The following is a 20869-nucleotide window of genomic DNA, read 5'->3' on the forward strand; positions in this document are numbered from 1 at the left end:
TTGTGTATTACAAAGCATTAGTTTGTAAGAGTAATCCCAGGCCCTTTTTAAGGTATATGATGTGCATAAAGGTATAGCTATCATCTTCCACAAAAATTTATTTGTACCTATCATGTTCTGGGCAGTCGACTGCATGTAGATAAAAAAAAAAGAAATGTGAGTTGGTGCTGATCCTCATGAGGCTCACAATATAGTTGAAAACATAGGATTCACATAGACTGATGGATGCTTGATTTCATCAGTTTGGATACTCCTTCCAAGAGTTTTGGTCTTTGCAATTCTTCATCATGTTTCCTCATAAAAGGAAAAGCCTTCTTAAAGGATCAACCCTAAACAGTAAAGGTTTTCCTTTTGCTCTTTTAGGTTATTAATTATGTAATGCTTACTTATATTACCAGCCCAATTTTTTAAAAGTTATCATCATCATCATGATTGCTAGCATTTATATAACATTTTAAGATTTGCAAACACATTCACTCATTTGATTCTCGAAACAATAATGTGAGATAGGAAGTAATATCATCCCTACTTTATAGACATAGAAGCTGAGGCATGGAGAGATTAAGTAACTTCCCCAGTTAGTAGGTATCAAAGGCAGGATTCGAATTTAGATCTTGATTCCAAGCCTGCTTAAAATGTCATATAATAGCTGTGTGGCTTAGGGCAAGCCAGTTAACTGCTTTCTGCCTTGTTCTCTCATCTATAAAATGGGGATTTGAATAGTACCTATCTCCCAGAATTATTGTGACGACAAAATGAGATAATATATACTAAGGGTTTTTCAACCCTTAAGTTTTATTTAAATGTTATCTCCTGCTGTCCCTTGATGTCTTTTTACACCAATTGTAGTAAGTAAGTCACTATTGTTAGTTAACATACTGCAGCTTGGTTATATATGCATTAGCCTTGCCATTGTTCTTTGAGGTATTTATAATTTTAATTCTTATAAGACTGTAACATATTCTAATTCTCAGTCATGTAATATTATTGGAAGACAATTGGTTGTTGAAGAAATGGACTTTTGTCACAGAAAGCATTTGGAGATCATTGGAAACAGTAGAAAATTTCTCAAACATAATTCAGCCTGATTTTCTCCTCCTACTCAATTCTGAGTACAGCTCATTCTCCATCTGTAGCTCTTTTCTTATATTCCTCTTTTTTTTTTTTTTTAAATGTACTTTGTGTTCTAACCAGACTAGACTTCTGACCTTTCCCTGATCTCATCTTGTACCACTCTGTCTCTATCATTTGTATAGACCATCCTACATGGTCAGAACATATTCTATCCACATCCCTGCCCACTGAAATGCTTACTATAAAACTAATATATGTAAAGTGCTTTGAAAACCCTTTATTAAATAAAAGACTATTTTTATTCCTTTCCTTCAAGTACAAATTCAGAGGCTAGCTTCTGCATGAAGCTTTCTCTGAATCTTCCATAGCAACTCTGTATTTCTCTTCTGTTTCTATCATATTCTTATATTCCATTTATTTTTGTATGTGTCATGTTCCTTATAGTAGATTGTTAGCTTCCTGAGAGCAGAGAATGTATTGTTTTCTATCTTTGCAACTAAATAACATCTGGCACAGAGTAGATACCTAAGACCCTAAATTTTAGTACATAGTATAATAAATTATACCAGGACTCCTTGACTTGGCACTGGACCCCAAACACAAGGAGATCCAGATTTATGTTTTAAATGAAAATAGTTAACAGGATATAAGCCAGAATACAACATTAGGCCTTCTGATTTCTTATTAGAAGAAAGGGATTTTCCAGGTTGGAAGGGGAAGAACAAACAGGTGCAATTCCCTGAAAGCAGAAAAAGAGGTGTCCCATTCTCCTAAAATATTTGTATTCATGTAGTAGGTGTTTAATAAATGTGATATTAATTTATATGTCAGTACATGCAGTGTGGTTCACTCAAGTCCCACAATTTTCACAAGTGAAAGATTCTCAGGAAAATGCTATGTAAATTTTAAAACAGTACAAAAAGTAGTCATTAATATAATCTAATGATAACTAGAACAGTCATTTTCCTGTAGGTATGCTCCCCACCATCAGTAGGAAATCTTTCTTTTGCCTAGACTTCAACACAGGAGATCTTCCACACTAGAAAACATCTTTTGCGGCTGTGTATTTCCTTCATACATATATTAGGACTAATCAATATAGTTTTAGCTCTTTTCTTATTCAGGTTTATAGTCATCTAGCCAACATACAAAAAGATCTCTCAGGTCAAAAAAAATTTTTTTTCTAACAGTACTTGCATCTGCCTATTATTTTGATATTGAGGCTGGGGTATATACATTCATTTTACTTCCTTATCCAAGTAGCTAGAGCTAGTTCCATGCAAATGACTTTTAATAAGCTTCAAAGAGGCTCTCATCCCAACATCCTCTGATTTGGATTCCTGTCCCTGTATACAGGTCCATGAACCCTTACAGTAAGTATTTTGGGAGTACAAAGGAGAATGCATTACCAACGGCTGGGGCAACTCATGTCTACTTGAATTAGGCCTTGTAGGAAGAGTAGGATAATAGGAACATGATTGAGAAAAGAAAAGGAGCTCATCAATACCATCTTTTCTAATTTTCTCATTCTAACATTAATCAGAGAGTGGAACAGTTTGTCCAAGGACACATGTGGACTTAACAGAAGACTTACAGAGAGAATGGAGATGATGTTCTAAACTGAGGGAATAAAGTGGGCATTATACAGAGAGAAATAAGCAGACATTTCCTATGATTAAGAAACCATGGAAGACAATAGAAGAAAATTTGTTTGAATAAGTGGAGATCAGATATTTTGGAATGTAAAATCCTAGATTAAGACATTTGAACTGCTTCAGTTTTTCTTACACAGTAATATTTTATCGCATTCATGTATTTCATTGAATTTGTTTAGCCAGTCTTCAGTTGATGAGCATTTACTTTGTTTCCTTTTTTTGCTATACAAAAATTGATTAGTATTTAATTTAAAAGAAGATGCTTATTAATAGAATGGCTGCAGTTCCTTAATATACTAATCTACAACTATGTAAGGTAGCTGACTTCTTTCATTATCTGATTACATCCTGGATGTTGGATGTAACTGCTTTTGTTTTTCAGTCATCCAAAACATAATTAGAAGATAGAAACATGAGAAATGGATTTTCAAGAGGGAAAAAAAGAGAAAGATATGAGCCAGATACAGTCTTCTCTGAGAGAAAAAAAAAAGAAAATTTCAAAGGATACTCAGGCTTTGCCCAATTTCAGCAGGTTGAAGAACTTATAGAAAAAATGTCTCCAAGAATCTTCTACATTTTCTATAAAGCTAACGATGTGGTCTGGCTGAGACAGAAGAGAGATCCTTAAACTCACCAAGGAGAGACTACTAACAGAGTGGGCAGAAGTTCAATTTCAGGAATGCCCTCCTTCTCAACATAGTTTATTCAACACTGTATAGAGTAATAACAAAATTATAATAATGATCAAATGTGACTCATGTGTCTAATCAATACAGTAATCCAAGACAGTTCCACAGGGTCCATGTTGAAAAATGCTATTCATTTCCAGAGAGAGAGAACTAATGAATTCTGAATGCAAAGTGAAGCATACTTTTTAACTTGTGTTCCTTGGTTTTTTTGTTTGTTTGTATGTGCAACATGGCTAATAAGGAAATGTTTTGCATGACTTCATATCTATAATTCTTAATTCTTAAGTGGGAAAAGAGGAGAAGGGAAAGAGAAAATTTGAAACTCAAAATTAAAAATGATTGTTAAAAATAGATTAATTCCCTCCCACACACTTTGTTCATTGAAAACTGTAACAGAGCAAATGAACTAGCAGTTGTTGGTGTTAGAATTAACTGTGGACCAGGAGATCATTATATACCTCAATAACGATACTGTTTGAGGATGTATTCTGATGGAAGTGGATCTCTTCGATAAAGAGAGCCTTAATTGATCAAAGATGGACAGAAGCAGCTACACCCAGAGAAAGAACACTGGGAAATGAATATAAACTGCTTGCATTTTTGTTTTTCTTCCCGGGTTATTTATATCTTCTGAATTCAATTCTCCCTGTGCAACAAGAAAACTGTTTGGTTCTGCACACATATATTGTATCCAGGATATACTGTAACCTATTCAACATGTAAAAGACTGCTTGCCATCTGGGGGAAGGGGTGGAGGGAGGGAGGGGAAAAATCGGAACAGAAATGAATGCAAGGGATAATGCTGTAAAAAATTACCCTGGCATGCGTTCTATCAATAAAAAGATATTAAAAAAAAAAAGAATTAACTGTGTCAGTCTTAAATAACTGATCAGTTGTAATCATCTTGCTGGAGACCAACTTCCTAATCAAAAAGTGCAAGCTAGCTCTGGGAGAAGTGTTTACTAAAAATTCAGTATACTGATGTGGGAGAGTAAATGTTTAGACACAGATTCTTTAGGCCACTTTTGTGTTTGCCTTGTCCCCAAGTAGCTGTGCCAAGGCACATGGTGATAGGGGTAGGATGGAGTGATGATCTGGCTAGTATCAGTTTGTGCAAGCTAGCAGGGAGCGGAGAAGCAACAAAGATTTAATTGAGCAAAGGGTGGCTATAACTTGAGCTGCTGATATGGTGTGGGATTTTTTGTTGTTGTTTTTGGATGAGAAATGGAGAAGTATGCTAATAATGATATTCTACTAATCTAATTCACAAATACTTGTGTTGGTGTTAGATTCCTAGACTCTACTGGCCACATCTTGGAGAAGGGAAATCTAGTTAAAGATACCTATCAGGTAGAGCTTTCCTTGAACCTGAAGTCCCCAGAATTGTCATAGAACAAATCCATTGCTCTAAGGTAACATGACACAGACCTACAAGTCGGGCACAGGGAAACAAAACACATAGAGCAACCTCTCCCCCCTCTTCCACTTTGTCCCTAACTCATTATAGTTAGGTGGTACAGCAGATAGAGCATTGGGCCTGGAGTCAGGAAGACTTGACTTTAACTCTGGTTTTGACTCCAGCTGTGTGACCCTAAGTAGATCATTTAACTTCTGCCTCAGTTTCCTGAAATGTAAAATGGTAATCCCATTGAATCACACCTGCCTCCCACTGTTGCTGTACCAAATATTTGTAAGCACTTAGAACTGTGCTTGGTCTATCATAGATGCTTATACAAACCTTTTTCTATCCTCCTTCATACATCCTTGGGAAGCATAGCACCCCAGAAAGACAGAATGAATAACACCTGATGGCCTCAAAGAAGCTACACTGATTCATTTTAAAGTTAAGGAAACTGAGGCCCAGGGAGGTATGGCAACTTGACCCAAGGCAGCTTAGACCCTCTGATCTCTGGTTTTTGATTTGGTGCTCTTTCTGCTATTGGGGAAGTGCCCCACATGATCCTCTCAGGGAATCATCCCTGCTTTTCTTTCCTTTCAGTATCCTTGAGGTTAATTTCAAAATATCAAAATGTTCACAATGTATAATTTGCTCCAGATTCCTTTATTTATTGCTACCAGCTTCTTGTGGTGAGCTCTCCAGCTCAAAAGGGTAGCTCATGCTGAATAAGACCTCTGGCTGGAGGCTGCTGAATTTAGGAATACTCTGTCTGCCTCACTTTCCTCATCTGCAAAATGAGTTGGAGAAGGAAATGACAAATCACTCCAGTATCTTTGCCAAGAAAATTCCAAACAGAGTCACAGAGTTGGACATGAAATGATTGAAGAATAACAACTGGCTCAAATTCTCAGAGTAACTATATCTTATTCTTGATTTGATTACAGTTGTTTGAACAAAAAATTTAGTTTCTCCTTGCATTTATTAAAGACTCATCTACTGACATACAGCAAAAGAGTTTTTTGATTTGTATTTTTTGATCTTGATAAGTCTAAGCCCATTTCCAACCAAGCTTGAGAATGGAATAGTTTGCTGAATGATAAGCCCTTACTGAGAAGTCACACTGTGTGCTCTATTACAATGGAGAATGGAGTCCTGGTTGGCTAAGAGATTTTTGAGGATACTGGGCATGCAAGAGGAATTTTCTAGAAAGGCACTCAGGAGAAGCAAGGACAGGGATATCCCTGGAGATGCGGAAATGTGGGAAACTGATCCCCCAGTGTGTCTTTTGAATTCTAGTACTTTGCAACCCCTAGAAACTATGGAGTTTCTCCCAGTAGCTACCATTTTGATTGTCTCAAAATACTTTGGAGATCCTGTTTCCCAGAGCTGAGGCTCAGCAGGCAGTCTGTGTCCTGAGCTTGGCATAACAGTAGTCCTTTGCACTCAGGATGCCCTCACCCCAGCCTATTGCTTGGAGCAGCATCAGGTGCTCATTGAAGGACTGAGCTCCCCCCCTTCCCAGGGCCATCCATCAGGTGTTCCAGTCCCTGTTCCATGTCACTGACAGGTACTGCACTCCTGTTCCCATCACAGAACTCTGCTTCTGTGCCTTGCAGAATGGGCACAATCCCCAGGACTTGAGACAATACTGTTCCCACAGGGCCTATGGCAAAACTCAAGACCCCAAAATGATTATGTCATCATTCAGCCCACTTGTGGTATTGTGCCGATCTGCTTTTGGTCCAGCATGTTAAGCTTTCCTTCTTAGGGGGTGGGAAATGGGGGCTTCTGATAGCAAATGCCATTTTTCTCACTTTGAGATTAAGCTTCTGTTTGTGTCTGACTTTTCGACTCTGCTCTGGCCACTCTGGTTCCAGTCCCGTTGACATTTCTCCTTGGTTGAGCTGACATGTTTTTATCTTGCTCTCAAGCTCATCTACCGCAACCATAACTTCTCTAATATCTGATTAGTGATTACTTTGACAAAGTGGTTTATTATCTAATTGTGATAGTCCCTGGTGTGACCAGCATTTGAGGCATGGCAAGCTAATTACTATTCTCCCCTTAAGAGAGACATCTGTCCAGGGTCCCAAAATGTTATGGTCCTCGATTACAAATACATGAGTATTTGTATGTAATACAAGACATACTTCTAGTCTAATGCCTCAAAGACAGAAGAGCAAAGGAGCAGCTACCCAGCCAGGGCCCTCCCTTTACTCCTCACAAAGGTGGAAATAGTTCTCTCCCTTTGGACATAGGCGGGCAAGATCCTAGATCAGATACTGATCCATGCCCTATGGGAGTCAGGTGTTTTTTATTACAAAGTCCAACCATACAACTCCTAGCCCTGCACATGTACCTCAAACTTTTTTGATCATGGTGAATAAATATTGTTCAGTTGTGTCTGACTTTGTAATCCCACTTGCAGTATTCTTGGCCAAGATACTAGGGTGGTTTTCTATATTATTCCCCAGCTCATTTTACAGATAAGGAAACTGAGGCAGCAGGGTTAAGTGACTTGATTTGCTCAGGGTTATACAGCAAATAAGTATCTGAGGCAAAATTTGAATTCAGGTCTTTCTGACTCCAATATTTATCCACTATGCCATCTAACTTCCAGGAATAGCTTTAATCATAATTTTTAATAAAAGTACCCTGGATACACAGGGTCCTGAACAGGAAGATGACTCCTGACTAAGGTCCAGGACTCCACATCTACTGTGCCACTTGGCTGTCCTTTAAAAATATATTGTTCTAGGGGGCAGCTGGGTGTACAGTGGGTAGAGCATCAGCCCTGACATCAGAAGGACCTGAGTTCAAATTTGATCTCAGACATTTAACACTTTCTAGCTATGTGACCTTGGACAAGTCACTTAGCCCCAATTGCCTCAAAAAAAAAAATGTGTATATATATATATATATATATATATATTACTCTATTTTGATAGTTTTATATAGTATCTGCATCTTTATTAAGAAGCCTATTCTCTAATTTTTTATCATTTTTAACTGGTTTAAAAACATCTTATTTGCTTATTCAAAGATCATGAATAATATTCTTTCTTTCTCTATTCATGTAGATAATATTAGGGTTATCTGTTCCTGCAAAATTTGAAAGAATTTTGCTGTGACTCTGTCAGGCCAAGTGTTTTTCTGTAGGGTGATTTTTTTTAATGAATTGTCATGTTTCTTCCTCTGGAAAATTACAAAACCCAGGCAAGGGCAAATTTCATCTCCCAGCTCAACAATTCCTGATATTCTGGGAATAAAAAGTAAAACCACTATCTAATGACCATTTTAGATGAAGATGTCAGGACAGAGATTAAATCAACATAACATAGCATTGTGATAAAATTTTACCAGTCCACAAAAAATTCTGTTACCCAAGGTCCTTAGTTATCATACCCTATAAACTCAAAATATTACCTTTTTATCCTTGCATTCTACTCCTTCCTACAGCCAGATTCCAGTTCTTTTCTCTGAATAGCCATTCTGAAGCTGTGGTGGTCAAATTACTTAACCATAGCAATAAAGGATTTCAGTACTTTACTAGACTGTAGTGTGATTTGAATTGGGAAATTAGATCAATAGATCTTTTTTTTTTATCTAATAGTGTTTACAATTTTCTTGCATACTTACACTAGAAGTGGGCCTTCTCAAACTTCTAGCTGTAGATCACAAAAGGGATATATGGCTTTGTGCTGTTTAGCACCTGTATATCCAGAGTACATAATAACTACTAAAAAATGATGCTTAAAAGTAATCTTAGCAGTGAGGTGGCACAGGGTTTGAAGTCAGGAAGACAAGTTCAGATATGGTCTCAGACACTTTCTAGCTCTATGACTCTGAGCAAGTCACTTCACCCAGTGTGCCTCAGTTTCCTTATCTCTAAATGATCTGGAAAGGGAAATGGCAAACCATTCCAATATCTCTGCCAAGAATATCCCAAACGGGATCACAAAGAGTAGGCTATGACTGAACAATAACAAGACTAATCATTTCATTTATTTGGGATAGAGACCTCTTAAGATTTTCTTGTGTTTTGTCATTAGTGCATAGTCACATGGCCTTGTGATTAACTTCAGATGGGCAAAAGGACTGTGAGGCCCAATCCTGGTTATATCATTAATTTGCTTCCACAAACACATTTTGGACAAACATTTCTTTTTCTTAAGTTTTCTACAGTCTTGATGGTAGATTTGCATGTCCCCAGTTATTATTTAAATGAAGAATAAGGAATTTTGCATTCTTCAGTGAATAAAGTGTTTATTAAAATACCTATTTCCCAAGCATTATGCTTGGTTCATAATAAATAAAAAACATTAAGAGATGCAGGTGTGGAAATTATTGAGAACAAAACTAGTTTAAAAAAAAAAAGACTGCCTTTAAGGAGCTGACATTCTAATTGAAGATAACAGAGAAAGAGAATGATGAGTAACTTTGGTTTGGGAATACATAGGTATGAGGAGGGGATCCATGGGGCACTGATCTATCCTTTCAAGTATATAGTGCTGATTTGATTATTATTCCCCCAAAAAGGTAGGGGTAGAGAGAGGGGTGTCACCTGATAAAAATGGCAGCAGAGTGTCCTGGGTGTAGCTTGGGCTAAATATGCAGAGTGCAAGGTCCCAGAGTGGGGAACTTAAGTACCAGTAGGGGTCAGAAGCTGAGGATAGAGTGAGTTTTAAAATATTGAACCAAAGAAGACAGATTTTTCTACCCCAAGAAATAGATTTTAAATGATTTCTTTATTGAATTTAAAAGTTATTTAGGGGATACACAGATATACAACTACTCTGATCAGCAACAAGTATCTGTCCAGACCCCTTTATCTTGGTGTATAAGAGCCAGTTCACTTTTTCCCCATGTTCAACAGTCAGCTTTGGTAAGAGTTCAGTACTTATTGCTTCATCTGTTCCTAAAACATCATTTCTTTTCTGTTTGGGATAGACTGATGTTTTAATTTTTTTCTTATGGGTGAATTTTATAGGACTCTTCTGTTTTTTCCCAACTTTGCTGCTCACATCCCATAATATTACCTTTCCATCATTCCCTCCAGTGAGAAGCCAATAGGAATCTGGAAGAAAGTGCACCTGTGACACCCCCAATGTGTGGCCCTTAAATGCTAGTTCCTGTTCACATTTGACCCCCAACACTCTAAAAATTCGGACTTTACCATCTTCAGCACCACAACTAAAAACATTTCCACAAGATGCCACGGAAAGAGAGTGAACTAAGGCAGGATTAAAAAGTTGACTGGATGCTTGTTCTCCCATCTCTTCTGTTTCATCCTCCTGTAAGTTTACCATCCAGAGTGGCCGCGCTTTCTGTAGGTTCCATAGCATTACCTTCAAATAAAAGTTAAAAGTCATGTATAATAATCACTTACATTTTTGATAGCCCTTTAGAGTTTGCAAGGGGCCTTCCTCCCAACAATCCTAGGAAGTATGCAGAACAAATATTATCCTAAATTTATGGGTGAGGAATTAGCTCTAAAAAGTTCAACTGACTAGTCTATGAACAAAGGCTTCCTGATTCAAGATAGTCTTATGTTAGACTGCAGCTTGTCATTCTTCTACACACAACCAACAGTTCTAGACATTTTGCTCAGCAAGCAAATTTAGTCAGTTATTTATCTACTTAAATCAACAACCATATCTGAATAGAATTTGAGAATGGTAGCAGATCCCACTGAGATGAGAAAGTAAGCAAGCTCTGGAAATGGCAGTACCCCAGCAAAAAAGCACGGAGAGGCTGTATCCCCAGACCACCAGAACTCACAAGTTGTGAAATCAACTTGCATGGAAAAGGGCTAGGCATTCCTACCAACTTATTAACTGATAGTCTCAGGGAAGGCAAGCCAGTCAAAGCTGAAGCAGCAAGGCACACTGAGAGAGAGACAGGAGGCAGGATGTACCAAGTCAAGTCAAATCACCATCATCACCACCATGAATTGCATCTCATCTCCCCTCAGACTCTCATGGTCTGAAACCTTGGGAACAGCAATTCTCCCAGCTCATCAAGGCATCGTCTCAGCCATCATCATCCTGGTAAGAAGAAGACTGAAGACTTCTGATAGTGTCTTAGCTACTGGAGACCCAGAATAGAAAATTTTTGCCATCCAACTCCATGGCACTATCAACATATATCTACATCAGAAACTGATATGATTTAATCAATGAAAACAACATTAAAGAAGAAGCATTACCACCTGCTTTGTTGCTGCACCCCCACCATGGACAATAGGGCCTTTCCATTTGACTTACAGTCTGAACCTTCTCCATGTGTTATCTCTCCTAGTCATTAGAATGTGAGCTCCTTGAACACAGAATCTGTCTTACATTTCTTTTTTGTGTTCCCAGTTCTTAGGGTTTTTCATATAGCACTTAATACTTCATTCATTTGCTCTAAGGATTAAAAAACTTGATCACTACATTTTAGATTCCTTAATATTTCCTTGATCTCAGTGTTTTTCTTTCACGATTACCTTCTATTAATAAAATTTAAGTCTCTACCTAAATCTCTACCTCTTTCAGCATGATGTCTTACAAACAGAAGCACAAGTTTAGGAGGAACATTTGATAGATAGATGTCACAACTCTCATGAATGAGTTTATGAAAATGGACTGAACATGGTAAAAGACCACTTCAATGGCATCAAATCCATCTACTACATAAGCCAGTATGATAATTCTCTGATACATAATGGATCCATGAGATTTATCAGTGAATTTCCTGCACCAGTATAGACTATCTTGTTCATATGATTTTGTAAATTTTCCACAACAGATCTACACAATACACAATATGGACTTTCCCCTTAATTAGGATCTAATTAAAACTCTCATGGCAAATTATGTATGATATTCTAAGAAGAGAATCTGAATGATTTCCAATTATCAATCTCAGTAATATTTTAACCTTCCAGAGATTATTTTTAGACAGCATTTCTTGAAAATGACTCTACCATATTGTAATGGCATCATAAAAAGGGCTTTTAATCCTATTTTGATGCTCTTGCCCTACTCTCTATGTATCTTGTATGTACATTTATGTACATATTGCTAACCCCTTTAGGATTTAAGATCCTTCGGGGTAGGGACTGTTTATTCTTTTCATTACTTAACACAGTGCCTGATACATATTTAATAAATACTTGATTTGATTGATCGCTAGGTAAAATCTGGAATTGTGTTATTTAGTAACACAGACAATGGGCTATGTTGGGAATAGACAATTATCCAAATAATCATGATTTTCGATATTCTTGCTATAGCTTGGTTTTTCTAGGCTAGTCTTTTACAGCATGTTTATTTCCTATAATACCTAACTTTTTTTTAAAATAATTTTTTTATAACTTTAAATAATTTTAGATAATTTAACTAACCTTTTGTCCTTCTCTGGTCTTCAATTTCTATACTTGGAACAATCTAGTCTGGACAGATAGTTTCCTACCTGGTTGGCAATTTGTTGCTTGTGACCTCAGTAGAAGAAAACTAATTAGATACACCTGAGGAGGACCTTTTCCCCCCAATAAAAACACTTCTGAGGCTTTTACCTGGGAGTTGCCATGATCCAGAGCTGATTCAATCAACCATGACTCACAATCCAATTTAGCAATTTCCAAAAGCATGGAGCTGGGATCACTGTGAATTCCTTCCTATTGCTACAGTCAGGACTAATGTACCTGAGGGCTTCCTGATGGTTTCCCTTGTTGTGTCTCCCTGCTTCTAAGTTGACTTTATAGGTGTTAACTAAAATCTACAAAAACCAATTTAAACCCATTTAAGTTAAAAGTTACTAAGCTTTTGGCAAGAATTTTGCATTTGAATTATTTATTTTCTCTCCTGTACAAAAGTGAAAACATCAAGATTTTCCCTCCTTTCTTAAATTAAGAGAAGTACTGTTAAAGTGTTATTTTTAAAATACTATTTTCCATGAATTATATTGGACATCTAGACATGCATGCATTTATTTTCTAAGTCAAAAGTGAACTACTAAATAGATGGATTTGATGCCATCAATGAAGTCTTCTCTTACTGTGTTAAGGCCATTTTCATAAACTCATTCTCAAGAATTGTGATATCTTGTATCTACCAAATGTCTCTCTTAAACCTGTGCTTCTGTTTGTAAGGCATTATGCTGAAAATACACTTAGGTGCAGACTTAGATTTTATTAATAGCAGACAATCATGAAACAAAAATATATTGAGATCAAGGAAATATTAAGGAATCCAAAATGATTAAACACCAAAACTAAATGAGACCAAAGGAACTGAGAAATAAAAAAATTTAAAACTAAACTGTTAAAAAGCAATTTGGATATAACCTAGGTCTTTTCTACACTATCCAGGTTCCTGCATTATCTTTTATATTTACCTCCCCAATTCCCAGTCTACTTTCCCCTTAGCAGATATTCACAAAGCATTTTCAGCTGCTTATCAAATTAATGTTCCCTCAAATCACTCAAATGTGTTCTCAAGTGCCTAAGATACTTTCAACAATGGCTGGCCTGAAACTCCAATTATTCTAGATTCTCATACCATTCTTGTTTTACCTGAAAGCAACCTGTCATATTCAAATTCCTGGGCAAACCACTTAGTGTGTGAAATTAGGATATGGGACTTTTTGGGGGTGGTAATGAGGGAGTGGAAATAGGGAGACCGAGTATAAAGGCAGCATATCAGCATATCTTTGGTAAAGATAAAAACAATTTAGAAGCTTTAGGTCCAGGGCAGGTACATACAAAAAGGAAGGAGAAATGATAAAAGAGCTGGGCAAGATCTTCTTTGGCAGATTAGCAACCCTTTCATAAGAAGGTTGATAAATTGCTAATATCTCTTCTGACATGAAGTTTACCTAGAATAGGCAAGAAATACAAGATATGCCACTCCCTGTCCAGGCCCCCAAAACCAATCCATTTCCCGTACAAATTCTATCATTCAGGGATTCATTTTAATTAAAAATGTCCCCTCTTAAAATATACTTTCTGCAAAGAGTAAGTCTTTCTGATACTAGTTTTACCAAAAGAACCACTGGGGGCATAATTCTCTCTCAGCCATATGTACTCTATAAGGTTATTTTTATCTCTTTCTCCAGACATATCTACTTTTATAATAAAAGGTTTATATAAATGAGAGGTAAGAAAAATACTTGAAATTTCAGTTAAAGAGATATTTGATTATTTCCAAGCTTTCAAGGACTTTAATCCCACTTTGGTCTTAAAAATCTCCTTGTCTCTTTCAGTGAATTCAGGACAAATCTTGCGCAACGCAAATCAAAAAGCAAAGTAAAATGTATAGTTGTACCTTAGTATAATTTCTTTGGTAAGAGACAAAGATGTGTCAATTTGTAATAATCCTGTTAATGCCATTGCTTAAAGACTTTCTCAGAAAAGAAAAATGTAGAAATCTGTTGAGAACTTCTACCACTCATTGTTTTTGTCTAACATTTAAAAATCTTTCACGAAGAAAGGGCATTTTAGTAATTTAGTCTGCTTGGAAATTATGTGATTTCTATATCTCACTGTACAAAACATACTTGTACCCAACTTTCTGCCTTTTCAGAAGCTATACTGGATAAGCTCATGGCTTGAAGGAAAACTTCAAGAGGGTAGCAACCATTTAAGTCCCGAAATAGAAAGTTACTAAACCCATGTTTAATTTGTGGCCTATAATCTAACCATTCTCTGAACTTATACTAGGTCTAGTGGAAGAGAACTGAACAACTAGAGAAAGCTCAGTGAGTAAAACAGAGGCAGAGTGTAAGATTACAATGGTGCAAATATGCTAACTTGTGTATGGGGTTTTGCAAATTTTAAAGCATTATATGACTGCTATGTGTTACTATTATCACTGCTATTCTTAGGCTAACTTGTTATTGTTTGTCCTTTGTTGTGACATGAAATGAATTGGATTTAAGTGAGGGAGAAATGTGCAGAATCACCAGCCTCACTTTCTCCTCTAGAGTTGTTTGGGTACAGTGGCAAGATATAAATCAGGACAACTTTAGAAAGTTTTGGATGCAATGAGAGACCTTGGCCTTTTTAAGCTAAGGTTTTTAATTGGTCTCAGTTTGACTGAGAGCGCAACCATTCAGTGATTAAGTCTAAGTAAGAAATGAAGAAAAGAATGGCCTTTTTAACCTAATCAAAAAAAGGGGGGGAGGGGGGAAGAGAATATATCTCAGTCTGAGAGTCAGGGTTTCAGCCCAAAACAAAACCAACTGCTATTTACAATCATCACATATCAGTCACATCTTTTTCTAGGTTCACCATCTCCAGCTTTTTGCATTGGATTATCAGGGCCTAAATTATGACCAAGTAGGGCTTGACTTGGGTCACCAGAGTGATTTGGGTTTAAGTCATGGTCCTTAAGAAAGAAATGTTCTAGGTAAAACCTGAGCTGTCTTGGGAGATTTTAGTGATCCAAAAAATCATTTCTTAAATTCCTTTGGGCAAAAGGAAGGAAAGAATAAAAGGAAAAAGAAAAGTCCAGAATTACTGGGAGAAGTAGTAGAGAGGAAATGAAAAAGAATGGCTTCACAGTGGTAGCTGCTTACATAAATACCTAAACTTTGGTATATGAAGTCCTTTTACATGACCATGTAGGCATTTTTTCCAAAACTGGAGATGAACAACATAGGAAGTTCATATATGTCTTGAATAAAACTCAAAAGGTTTAAAGGTATTACCAGGATAAGAGATGATATAAAAATTACCAGAATCAGAGTTGAAGGGACTTAATTCATACTTATTAAAGAGTTGAAAGGAACTTTGAGGTCATCTAGTCCAGTAGTATCAAACTCAAATAGAAAGAAATTCCTACAGGCTATATTGACTTAGAAGATCACAAATTAACATTAGCTATGTTGTATTGCATTTTTATTTAAGTTGTTAAATGTTTCTCAGTAACATTTTAACTTAGTTTGCCATGGGCTTTCGTTGCAACTCTGACCTAGTCCAATCTCTCATTGTCTAAAAGCCTTTTCTACTGAATCCCAAACAAGCTGATCATCTAGTCTTTTTAAACTGTCCCCAGGGGTGGATGTTGTCACAGCTAGAGTTGTCAAGGTTCTTTCTTTACTGAATTAAAACCTATCTTCATGTGACTTATACCAATTGTTCCTACTTCTGGACTATCAGGAAATAAATACATTCTCTCTGTTGTGTGACAGCCCTTCAAATATTTGGAGACAATCATCACATCTTAGTCACATCTTTTTCTAGATTCACCATCTCCAGCTTTTTGCATAGGATTATTTTAAAGTCTAGCTGTACACTAACCAAAAGATAATAGTGGAATTATAACTTTTCACAATTCTATGGTAAAACATAAGTAATTCAGCCCACTTCTAGCTCCTGGTTCCTTGAATGATAAGTGGCATGTGATAATGTTGTTTTCAGACCTTTTTTCCATTAGCACAAACTCAAAGCCAAATAATTAAATCCCTACATCTGAGGGATGATTCTTTACCAGTATAATGACAAGGAGAGAAAATTTATAATTCATCAATAGGTAAGAAAAGTCAAAGTAGAGTAGAATGCAAAGATCTTTAGCTCAAATCACTATTACCACTATTATGGGAAGCAATAATTGGTTTAACAATTACTCAAGTACTGATTTGCAAAAATCACCTGCATGTCTAGTCCACATGACAATAGGCTCTGGGGTCTTTGAGGCCGAAAAGCAACAGAAGAACAGATGTTTGAATGTTTCCTCAGGGATCGGCTAACCCGTTTGTTTTCCAGTTCTAAGATTTTGATTGTTCCAGAGTCATCTGCAGAAGCTAGGAAGCTTTCTGTTTCATTCAATGAAAGACAATTGATTTCCTCTTCATTCACGTGGAAACTGTCAATGGAACCTTTGAAGGATCTGACATCCAGAATGCTAATAACTTCACCATGAGATGCATATAGTTTGTTAGGACAGGTAGGGGAGAATCTGACACAAGTAACATCATCAGTCCCTTGAAATTGTGTCTGTCCTAATGGAATCCCTTCTTGGCTCCAAGTTATGAGATCACCGCCTTCTGCCCCTGAAGCCACCAGCCCTTCTTTATTTGCATCCAAGCACAGAATAGGAGAAGAATGTCCACCAGTCCATTTGACTGCCATAATAGTTCAGAATTGCCTATGAAGGAAAAAAAAAAAACACATTTTCTTTAAGAACTTAATTGTAGTTCATACACACACGATATAACATTGTAGTGTCTAATCCAAATGTAAAAAAGGGGAAAAAACAGTTTAAAAAAACCAAACAAAATGCAACAAATGTAATTCAATATAATTTAAAACAGAAATACCTGAGTAAATTGGACAAAAAAAAAAAAAAAACTAACATTTTTTTTACTATTGTATTGTGCTTTATGCTTTTCAGAATGTTTTTGCCTAGATCTATTCTTTAAAAGAACAGTGAGGTGGATATATCATTCCTTTCCTGATTTTACAAATGAAGCAATTGGAAAAAATTTACAGCAATGCTAAGTGACCTGTTCAAGATTACATAGCTAAACAGCAATGGATCTGGAAGCCAAAGAGTTATAATTTTTGCTCTTCCACTTATGTGTATGTAGTTTTGGGCATCTCACATAAGCCTCTCTCTCAGGTTCTTCAGGTTCCTTCCAAGTCTAAAAGCAATGATATTAAATGACAAAGAGATAGGATTAAAATATAGGTCTCCTTTTTACTTTATCATCTTACTTTTGTTTAAATGATAAGGTCTCACAATCTACAATTCTCCAAAGTGTAACTTTTCAAAGTATGTTGTTTGCCTAAATCTTAGAAATATTAAGTCATTTAGGATCAGGGCCCAGTGACCCTATCTTTAGTGTTGCTTGGAATATGATAATATTACACTGTTAAAGTTATTCTTGCTTTAAGATAACATATGAATTTAATCCAAGGTCACAAAGAAATGAATCCCTAACATTGTTTTCTAAACTTAATAAAAGAATTTAGCAAAGTTTTGGGGTTTTTTTTAACCACATACAAATAACGAAAAGTTAAATAAAATTTGAACCAAAATTTGTGCACTTAGAGGCAATTAGAACAGGATAACTTTAGAAACATAGGGTGCTAGATCTAGAAGAGCCCTAGTGATAGCAATGTAGTAGGAAGTTTTACTTAATTGGTGGGATAAAGAGTAAACTGGAAACAGAAAAATTTAAGTCTAGTTGAGAAGAAATGAGAGCCTGATTAACTGTTGTAACAGAAGCTGAAAGGACAGATATGAAATATATTATTGAGGTAGAAATAATAAGACTTAGCAACTAATTAAATGTGTGAGGTTGTTGAAAGTTAAATCATCAAAGGAAACTTAAAATAGCAGCCCCGGTGCTTTTCTTCATAATAAAATGCAACCATTTTTACAAAGTCAACAACAAAGTAAAAATAAAAATAATAAGAGCACAGAAGAGCAAATTATTATTGGGAGGAGTTGCTGACCAAGTAGGGATTAAAGTAAATAAAACCAAGGAGAATCCAGGAAATAAAATTACTTAGAAAAAACCCCAAGAATTCAACATTTTTGGTGCTAAATATTCAAAGAGAGGTATAGTTAAGAAATTCTCTCTCAAAAACCTGAGAAATGACCCAAATAAGAACTTGTAGCAGTTAAGCTATTCTTATTTTTCAGGTCTTTTCCCTAGTATAGATTATAGTATCCATAAGATTGCCAATTTTTCTAGATATACATTTGTAAGAATCACCAAAAAGCTCTATATTGTGTGTTTATTTAGAATTGAGAAGTTACATGTTGCCTAAAATCAAATTTCTCTAAAAAGGATCAACTTAAGCTTTAAAGTTGCAGTTTTTAAATGATCAATTTTAGAAAGTAAGTTGACATTTTAGTTTTAACAAAATATTCTAACCAAAGTCAAGTGAATTTCCTATAAATATTTCCTGACAGGAACAAGCAAAAATAAACTGGTACCCTAAATTAGGAACATTTAGTGACAGCCTTCCTTAAACTTTCAGTCCTGGAGAAAAACAGGTTTCACAGTTAATTATGTGAATCATAGGGGTGAGGTTAACTGCCCACTCAAGCTAGTCAAAAAAATAAAATGGGGACCTACAATGGGTATGTCAAGCTAGCAGCAAATTCACTGCCAAGACAAGAAAAGTGTGAATTTTCACACTCATCACGGGTGGGTGTCAATCAATATTTATTGGACAGAAGATTATCCTGGACTAATAACTGACCTCCATGGCCCTAAAATTTGTTTCCAGTAGAATCAAGGGGAATTATTCATTAGTGTTTCGGAAACACCCAAATGTAATTTTCATCAGTATTAATAAAACTAACCAGAATGGGGAGGGAAGGGGAGAAAAAAACAATGGTAAGGAAAAAGGTAAGGACTCAATAAATATTTGTTTAATGAATTTTATTCTGTCTGAATTAAATCAAATTTTAATATTTCAGAAATTGCTTAGAATGGAGCAATATTCCAACCAGCTCTCCACACTTCCAGTGATGAAATCCTTTTGTAAAGTGGGAAAAAGTTGTCTCTGGCATCACTTCCCTTTCTTAGAACCAATCCCTTGGGAGAAAACACTTCTCTCAATCCTTCCCTTCTAAATCAAGATCAAGATCAAGTCCTGATAAGGTTAAAAATATTTCAAACAGCTAATACCTGAGAACCAATTACACAAAGGCAATGGGATTTTGGATCGTATTGGAGAAGAAATATTTTTATTATGGATTCTGGGCATCTCTCAATAAGTGCCCTAATGGGGACCTTTAAAGGCTTCTGGGTTCATTTGAGCCATAAGGGAATTCAGGTTTTAAAAAAGGGAGGTGAAGCTAAGGAGGAATATTCACCATTTTGCATTTCTTTACTAAAGAAAAGAATTAGAATAGTTTCCTAAGCATGGGTACACAATCACTAGAGTACCAGATTTTGGGAAAAAAAGGAGGAAATTCTCCATGTGGCAATGAAATATTGACCAATTCTTTCTTTGCTAGTGATGATCCTTAATTTATTCTTCTTTACAGAAAGGGTGAAAAAGGAACCAGATCACAACTTCATCAAGTTAAAGGAAAAAAAAGATCTAGGATTATTTAATGAGAGATGGGGGAAAAAATCAACAAAAGAGAATATTCAAAGATTACATATCAAACTTTACTTCAGCAAAGTTTCCCCTTACCTAGGATCGATACCATATGCTAATACAGTATATAACCTAAATAGGATGCTTCAATTATGTATACAATATATACGCACCAAAGGATTTCTAGAATGCTTTATTTCTAGGAGTTATAAGGTATTTCACTAACTTATTAAAAAAGAAGTTTGAGAACCGAAAAAGTTCTTTAATAAATAAGGTGGCCTAAAGAAAAGGTAGTAAGACTTCTCCCCCAGATCCCTAGAGGCCCAAGCCAAATCATATAATTGTATTTCTTAGCGGGTCTCTAAATGGTTCTTTACACTGCAAAAACAAAACAAAACAAAAACAAACAAAAACACCCTTAAAAACTCATTAAGAGCTCACGAAATGAGTCTTGAATGACCCACCCACAGGGAAACCAACTTATTTCTAAGATCCTTCTAGCTCCAAGTAGCCCTTACACCGTATCTCACGAAATTATTAGGCAAACGAGGCGTTCCCTGCAGAGACCCGGCCTTCATCTAGGGGCGGAGAAGGGACCGGCTCGGGTAGCGGAGTGCAGGCTCATGCGGATCCAGGGACTACGGCAAGTAACCCTGGTCTCAGAACAAACAATTCCCGACAACGAAAGTTACAGCTCATAGGGTCGGAGAGGCCAGAAGCCCCCATAAAGCAGCGAGTCCCGAGCAGCCCCAGTCGTTACCTGTCCGAACACTTGGCCTTCCCGGCGCCTGCTGATGATCTCATGGCCCAGCGCCCAATCCTCAACCGATCTACCAGGGATGGGCTCCTAGTTGTCCGTTGTCTCCGGAACAGTCACATCCGGGTCCAAGAGGAGCCTATCCAAGGACTGACGTCCTCGCCTTGTGCCCTCAATCAGCATGGCGGAGCCGCAGGCGCGCCGCTGGGCGGCCGCGCGATTCGGACCGTTACCGCGCTTGCGCCC

General features: G+C 36.6%; 1 protein-coding gene across 2 annotated transcripts; it reads right to left on the reverse strand.

The window, feature by feature from the left end:
- Positions 1-9546: 9546 nt before the first annotated feature.
- WDR53 (WD repeat domain 53) lies at positions 9547-20730 on the reverse strand. 2 transcript variants are annotated; one of them, XM_051985536.1, is made up of 3 exons: positions 20627-20730; positions 16453-16948; positions 9547-10165 (listed from the first exon to the last, which is right to left on the reverse strand). In XM_051985536.1, exons 2-3 carry the CDS (start codon positions 16930-16932, stop codon positions 9575-9577), a joined length of 1071 nt encoding a protein of 356 aa, XP_051841496.1. In that variant the 5' UTR covers positions 16933-16948; positions 20627-20730; the 3' UTR covers positions 9547-9574. The 2 variants fall into 2 exon arrangements, with proteins under 2 accessions (XP_051841496.1, XP_051841497.1); XM_051985537.1 differs by lacking the exon at positions 20627-20730 and adding an exon at positions 20385-20599.
- Positions 20731-20869: the final 139 nt, after the last annotated feature.

The sequence above is a fragment of the Antechinus flavipes genome, chromosome 3 (genome assembly GCF_016432865.1).
Source record: "Antechinus flavipes isolate AdamAnt ecotype Samford, QLD, Australia chromosome 3, AdamAnt_v2, whole genome shotgun sequence".
NCBI lineage: Eukaryota > Metazoa > Chordata > Mammalia > Dasyuromorphia > Dasyuridae > Antechinus > Antechinus flavipes.

What these genes read in the sequence shown, in the direction of transcription:
- WDR53 (XM_051985536.1), bottom strand. Translation starts at nt 16,932, where the DNA reads ATGGCAGTCAAATGGACTGGTGGACATTCTTCTCCTATTCTGTGCTTG. An exon ending in CATGTGGACTAGACATGCAG is followed by an intron (nt 10,166 to 16,452) that starts GTGATTTTTGCA and finishes TTTTATTTGAAG; the next exon opens with GTAATGCTATGGAACCTACA.